The 7,831-nt window shown below is 38.7% G+C and overlaps 1 protein-coding gene across 1 annotated transcript in view; it reads left to right on the plus strand.

Moving 5' to 3' along the window:
* Window positions 1–1,641: 1,641 nt before the first annotated feature.
* The window catches only part of LOC107714787 (RNA polymerase II elongation factor ELL2-like), a 43,221-nt gene continuing 37,031 nt past the window's right edge, over window positions 1,642–7,831 (plus strand). Inside the window, exons 1-2 of the mRNA XM_016520756.1 lie at window positions 1,642–1,835; window positions 5,750–5,797. Coding sequence (XP_016376242.1) covers window positions 1,698–1,835; window positions 5,750–5,797 — 186 coding nt within the window. The 5' untranslated portion in view covers window positions 1,642–1,697. The remainder of the gene's footprint in view (window positions 1,836–5,749; window positions 5,798–7,831) is intronic.

Genomic DNA, 7,831 nt, shown 5'->3' on the forward strand with positions numbered 1-7,831 from the left:
TTAGATCCATTCCTAAGACTGTGACACTTAAGGTATGGATCTGTTTGGCAAGTGCTTGTACATGTCTGTATATTTAATGTAAATTTACACAGAACATTGAAGCTCATGGAATAATATTCCAAAGCAATCAGAGAGTCAGCGGCATTTTTTATAAACCACAATCTGAGGTAACATATATTGTTTGTCCAGCCGGCTTCAGATGTCCCTGTATCTCAGACAGCCATATGGCAAGTAGAGTTTCCATTAGAGACTACGAGAGAGCTCCTTAATCCAAAGGCCCAAGCACCTTGTCTGTTGGGGATTATGTCTTTCCAATTAACCTAAATTCTGTATTTTCCCCCTCACTGTCCATTTCACCTCATCTGTTTGTAAGCTTAAAGGGTGCAGATGATTGCCTGGCTAGATTAAGTGAATCATTTTTCTGTATGCACATTTTAATCTAGTTTAAAATGACAGTCTGAGCTTTTCCTCATCATTTTGTTCACAGAACATTTCTTTAATACCATGTAATTCCCAAGATTTGTATTTGCCGCTGCAATGAATTTCTCTCAGACATACCCATATTTGTTTGTTTTATCTTTGACTGATAACTGTTGTTTTTCAACTGACTGGTTTCAAGAGAATATTTTATTAGGTTTGCAGGCGGAAAAGCTGATTTAACATGCAGAGTTTTGTTCATACATGAAATTGAGATTTTTTGGATGACTTCAATGCCCAGGTATAATTTAATTCTGGTAATATTTATATACTGTAATTGATTTACAAGTTACATTTATTTGTATATAAGAAGACTGTGTACCTTCACAGGTATTTAAGAAGTTAGTCTATTTGAATTAATAAGTGGGGTTGAGTGGGCCGTGAATTTAAGAACTTCTCTATATACAGTAGTGGCCAAATATAATGTCCGGCCTATAAAAATAGATATCTTTGCCCTCTATTCAAACATTTTATTATTAAAAATGTTGTAAGCATTGTGTGAAGTTGTGCTTGGAGTGTAAAACTAATGTACATGCATACTTGTTTTATTTGTAATAATGCAATGAAACATGGCAAATTGTGTCACACAAAGATGCATGACACATGCACAAAACTTGGTGAGTACTGCTCTGGAGAATATATATTATGATATTTAATAATAATAATGATAAATTAATTAATTTAGTTTTTCTGTACTTTTTTTTTTGCCAAATCATTTTGTCAGTTAAATTTCTTAACCAAGTTAGTTTTTTTTGTTTTTGTTTTTGCTGGGTCATATAGCACTGCAAGAACATGGATTAATGTTAATGTATCTTTACTTTCTTTACTTCAGGTGCGGGTGCACATCCACATATTTGGAGACCGGGCAGCTCATGGGATATGTCTTAAACTGATTTATTTTTTATTTTTTTGTGATATACACAACTTATGAGTAAAAGTCATGTTTAATATTCTCAGTACAGGCTGTACAGTAGAACTAGGAATGTTTTTTTCTTTATTACATTCCTTGTCAAATACACTAAATCGAACTTTATCATCCTAATAAGCTGAGTTAGACCACTATGTCTAATTCTGAAATACATATGATTATCGTTTGTGCGTACGTGCGTGTGTGTGTGCGTGTGTGTGTCTATGACGTCCCCACAACGCTCTCTCGTAACCCCGCCCAGCGGAGAGTGACGCTTGAACTAGAATGTCGCTAGTTCACCTCAGTTCCAGACATGGCAGCGTTGAGACAGGAGCATCGGTATGGACTCTCCTGTGGAAAGATTAATAAAAGCATTCCCAATAAAACCATCTTTCACGTCAAGCTAACCGACACGGCCATCCGGACGCTGGAGGCTTATAAGAATCTCAAGGTAACGCATTTAGTTTTATTTCGTGTTTATTTGCTCCACTGACCTCAATGGAACAGAAAGAAAAGTTCAGAACTTCAAAACATTTCCTTCCGTTAGTTGTTTGTAAAGTGTTGATTTATTTAACCAGAATCCGTCGCTTTAAGTGCCATATGCTGTTTTACTAGGACAGATAGTAACAGGAGGAAATCGGACACATCCAGTTTTTACTGTTCCGTTAAAGTTCGTTTTATTTAGTTTTGCTTATTTTTTTTTTCTAAGCAGTTACAAAATAAAAGAAAATGTCAGTCGTGTTATTATTTTTTTCGTTAAGCCAGTTGGAATTGGCTTTACGAAATCTCCTGTTTTCCACTTTAGATTCAAAGTCGCCGCTTTATTTCTTCTGGTAAATGATACGAAATGTAACATGGCACTGTCTTAATGCTAAACACTGCATTACTTATTATAATGATGATTATTTTAAACCGAAGATGATAATTGTTTCTTTTACTCATAACACTCACGGGGATCTTGCGGTCTGAGAGGGGCTCAAGGCTCAAGCTCGATCTTATGAACTATAAACCTTGAGTAGCATTTAGTCATTTAAATAGCCTTTGCGATTGCTGCCTTTTCATTAACCTGTCAAATATTTTATTTGACTCATATTCGAGAGTAACGCCTCAATTTACTGCAAAGGTTTATTGAACTAAAAAAAAAAAGCGTATGTAACCTAGTATTGTCTCTATATGTGGTGTTTAAGGTTAAGTTTATAATTGCTTCTTGAATTGATTAACTTAAATAGGCCTATGGAAATTGCTTGACAGATTAAATCCAAATGATGTTTTTAAATCACTATTTATGTTGTTACAAACCTCTATGACTTTGTTTCTTCCGCAGAACACAAAAGGAAGATGTTCTATAGAATGGCAGCCTCAGTCCTCATTCACTTTCATTGTTGAAAAAAAACCAAACATGCAATGTAAGTGAATGGGGACTTGAGGCTGTCAGTCACTAACATTTCCTTTTGTGTTCTGTGAAAGAAAGAAAGTCAGCATGCGGATGAGATGACATAATTTATTTTAGGGGAACTATCCCTTTAAATGTCATGTTTGCCTCACGTAAAGGTAATTCCTCGTACGCAGTCTTTTTGCAAGTTAAACGCAGTTCAGTAATCAATACACAATTTGTCACCGTCGGCTCGACAGCACAGATTCCAGTAATATCAGTACCTCAGCGGTGAAACGTGTAGGCTACGCCAGCTGGACGGGGCACTTGGCCAGTTAGCCTTATCTCAACTCAAGCGCTTCTTGTAGATGATTGGACGTTAAATGTGTATTTTTGTTGGCGTGCTCAGTCGTATTGTTGTTAGTCCTTTAAACGCTTGGACGCCGTCCCGATGTCATCGCTCATTGGTCAGTCAGGCGGTGTAGAATGTCGTTTGACCCAATCAGAATACGAGAAGACTTCCTCGCGCTTGCAACAGGAGCTCGATAATGAATGTTCTATTGTCAATAATATGTGACCTAGTAGAAAGAGTGAAAAGTAGAAGTAAATATGTTGGTCAGTCTTTTGTTTAATTTTTATAACTACCCCATTTGATATGCCAGAACGTTTTTAATAACTTTCAGTCACAATAATGCAGCTGACAGTCTGTCAGTGTCAGAAATTTGGGGCACTTGGTGGTAAAAATGCATTAAAATGAAAAATGCAGTGACATAAAAATGCCCTCTACTATGAATTCCTCTGTTTTTCATTTGCGTTATAATTAATTATATTTAGTTCCAAGCCTAGTTATACACATTATTTGCATAAAATATAAATTGAAGTTCGTTTAATTTTATAGGTAAGAAGTAATCAGAAGTAATCATATGATGACCCGGGTTTTGTTTTGCATATTAGTATGTTTATTAATTACAAATGAGGTCAAAAGAAAGAAAACAACTATAACAAAGATGATTTATCATATTAATACCAAAGACACGGTCAAGTCAGGTCATTAGATACTTCAGTGTCCTCCTCTGATCTGTGCTCATTATGTTCTTAGAAGCTTTTACTCCACCAGAATAAAAAACAAAGTTCAAGTTAGCTACAGCAGCACCACCACCCCCTTCAGTAATGTTTAGCCACTAATCCGACCACATGACAGCAAACGCAGAACCAATAAGCCTGTATTTTTTAATAAGCAACTTGAGCTGCACTGTATGTGTAGAGTGACATGACGGCCTCTCCCTGTAACATCCATAATAGATAAACATGCTTGTTGACTAAAGCTCCAGCTGTACCTTGAAGATAATAAGTGCTATCTTTTGACCTTGCTTAATGGTTTCGAGCTATGCTGGGGGAAGCCTCAGTTTTTTTTCCTTCATTGTTTCTCAGCAATTTATGTTAGTGATGCGAATGAGTCTGTTTTGTATATATGTCGTTAATGCTCCTGGACGTTGTACCGAGCTGAGTTTTAAAAGCTAAGCAGGAGATGGTTATATAAAAGGCCTATTTGTACACACTTTATGTGGTGGACAAAAAACCACAGGGTAGATAATGTCCAGGCTTGCTTGATTTCGTCTGATGCACCTTCAGAAAAAAGATGAAATGCTTTTTGTAACTTACCTTTAGTCCTAATTAGTGCTAAGAACCCAATTCAACATTTGGTGGCTAAAAGCTTTTCCCATGATGTTTGCCCTGTCCTACCCCCACTTCTTCTACAAGTCTTCACACACTCAACATCCTCACACTCAGCCACGCCTCACACAATAACATTTGATTTGACTCATGTAAGGTCTTTCAAGTCGAGATTTATTAATCGGACACATTCCAGTGCAGATTAGCAAAGCCCGGCCTTGATCTTTAGGCTCGCAAAAGCAGAACCATGACACTGCCGAGAGGCCAGTGTCAGCCAGCCTTTCATTCTCTCAGAAACCACCCCCCTCACTCGCAGTCTGCATGAATTAATACAGGAGAGAACTGTGCCTCTGTCAATGGGGGCAAGAAAGTAAGAGGAGACTGTAATTACTGTGAAGGGAGGCTAATAGGTAGGCATGATATTTCACTGAAGTTAGTACCTAAACAGGGGTTGTGGAAATGCTGGCATTGTGGGTAAACAGTTAAGAAAATGATTGTATGACATACTTTCTTCTGTGGAGCAAGCACATTGGAAAAATGTTTTTTGGCCATACAAAGAAAGTTAATTGTGTTGATTTGGGCTCCATTGACTTTTATTATATGGACAAAAACGTTTCTTCAAAATGTGTCATTTTTTGTTTCATAGAAGAAAGTCACACAGGTAGAGTAAATGATGACAGAATTTTCAGTTTTACCTTACTTCAATGTACGGCTGGTACAAAACATTTGCATTGTTTTTGTTAACCCTCATAATGCATTCAAAATCTGCATACGTCTTGGTGGAATGTGAGCTTATAAAACATTCATAACTTAAACCATATTGTACTGGATCAGTAACTTCCCATTAATCAGTGAATGCACAAAAATGTTGTATTACTGAATATTACTATGTTATTACCATGTAATTACTGCGTTACCGCCTTTTTATTCATTAATATATATATATATATATATATACATACATATGTTTGGAAAATTTAGCATCTTATATGAATTGATGGTAGTGGTGCATGTTGCAAGTTTGGTTCTCATACTAAAAAAAAAAAAAAAATTAAATGATGTATGTGTTTCCTCCTCTCTCGCCAGTGAGCAGCAGTGGGTGGATCGGGAGGACGAATCAACGGACTACCCACGCACCCTCTGTTTAAATGATGTATGTGTTTCGGGTCATAAAGGACCTAAATGCATTATGAGGGTTCCAGCTTAGAAATTCAGCTGGAGATCATTAATTTCCAAGATTTCATCTTTGGTTTCTAATCCTTTATATAATAATAGTAGATGCTAACCAACCTCTACTACCTTTTTTCTTCTGTCCCCAGGGGTCCTTACCAAATCAGCCGGCAATTTGCTTCAAGGGGAACCAGGGGGTAAGATGAATGCGTTTTTCCTCACCCCTCCTGATGCCTAAAAATTGCAATGCTTTAATTAGACCTGATTGTCGAGTCGTGCAGCAAAAAACTCACGGCACCCCTCAGCCGCCTGCATACTCCCTCAATATTTCATGAGCTCCTAAACCATTGCCTGAAATGGAGAAGGAACTGTAGCCTGCAGTGACGCCACCCTTAGGGCCTGCCCGACTAGATTGGGAGCATTTATATAATTATAGGAGCACGCATGTTCATAAGCACAATTATGAGTCGTAAATTAGGAAAGTGTCATCGTTTGGATACGATTCCTGGGTTTCGTAACATTTGCAGGCCAGTGGTTTGGTTTTTATGAGAGTGTTGTTATTTACAGCTAGTAAAATTGGCAGTGGCGTGCGGTCACACTGTACGACCTAGGTGGGTTTTTGGTAGGGGGTGCATTCCAGTGAAACGGCTGTAAAGAAAGATGCCTGTGTCTAACCGGATTAGCACATTCAGCCGTAGCACACCTCCCCATCAGCGCCTGCTTGCCACAATCAGCCCCGTCTAAAACATATCCAGAAGCGGGACAGGAAAGGGACTTGCTCCGGACATAAACGGTAGACTGTGCTTGCGGTCGGAAGCCCGGGAGAGGCTACTCAACACCCCTGAACTGCTCACCAGGTTACTGGGTCAGACTGACGACTGGAAAGGCTTTGTCAAGAGCTCTGGGAAGAGGTGGGGGTGTTGGTTAACCCAAGGGAGCCTCTTGTGTCTCTATGCCTGTTGTCTCAGTGCAGACATGAAAGACCTGCGACAAGGAGGGGGATAACCATAGCCGCCGTGTCTCCTGAAGCATCGTTCGACCCCCACAAATTCCACAATTATAGTATGCAAAATGCTGTCACATGTAGTCAAGCAATATCTGATCTAACGAATTTTCTTTCCCTTTTAAAATTGGAGTAGCGTAGTTGTGTCAAGTGTGTAACAGTGGAATCCGTTCTAATTGTCGAATTAGATTTAGTGATTATATCTTTAGCCCATTACATATTCAAATTGTCTGCACTGAATTTAAGCGTTCATCCCCTCCTCCTCAGATAATGGGCTGCTGGGCATTAATGAGGTGTTTGAGCCGAGTGTGTGTGTGTGCGCACATGTGTGTTTGCATGTGTGTCAGGGTGACAAATTAAGCTATTACAGCTGGGAGTAGGGAGTGATGTTAAGTCCACGCTACTGAAACCACGTTATCAGTCATTCTATTAGCCGTAACCTCGGGATGCTTTCACTTCACTCAGGTTTGATATAATATGGGGTATCATAGTTTTACAACGGATGGATATCTTTGAACAGCACTCGGGAGATACACGTTCCCATATCTGGTCCTACTTAGCCAGGTAATTTTCTTCCACCTGCAGGAGGGCTCCCCCATACCAGGGAATTCCCATAAACCTTGTCCTGGCTTGTCTCCAGATCTTTGAGGTGCAATGTGGAAAAGTCAGAAACTGCCCTGCTAAGGATTGTCAGCTGCCATTTTCCACTAACTTGAAGTGATACTACACCCAAAAACTGAAGGAAAATACTGTCATCATTTACTTCTCATGTTGCTCCAACCTCTGTATCACTTTCTTTCTGCTGTGGAATATAAAATAATTTTGAATTATTTTGAAAAATGTTGGTAACCGCATGGTTTTGGGTCTCATTGACTTCTCTAGACCTGAAATTGTTTGGCTACAAGTATTCTTCAAAATATCTTTTGTGCTCCACAGAAGAAAGAAATGTGTACAGATTTGGAACGGCATGAGGGTGAGTAAAATGATGACAGAATTTTCAATTTTTGGTGGACTATCCAACTGACAGTGCCTTGATAATGCACGCTCATGTGGCAGTTAACAAATAATTTAGCCATCATTGGATTGTTTGGCAGTATTCTTCAAAATATCTTTTGTGCTCCACAGAAGAAAGAAATGTGTACAGATTTGGAACGGCATGAGGGTGAGTAAAATGATGACAGAATTTTCAATTTTTGGTGGACTATCCAACTGACAGTGCCTTCCTTGA

Source organism: Sinocyclocheilus rhinocerous, unplaced genomic scaffold, assembly GCF_001515625.1.
Source record: "Sinocyclocheilus rhinocerous isolate Xijiao unplaced genomic scaffold, SAMN03320098_v1.1 scaffold58, whole genome shotgun sequence".
Taxonomy (NCBI): Eukaryota; Metazoa; Chordata; class Actinopteri; order Cypriniformes; family Cyprinidae; genus Sinocyclocheilus; species Sinocyclocheilus rhinocerous.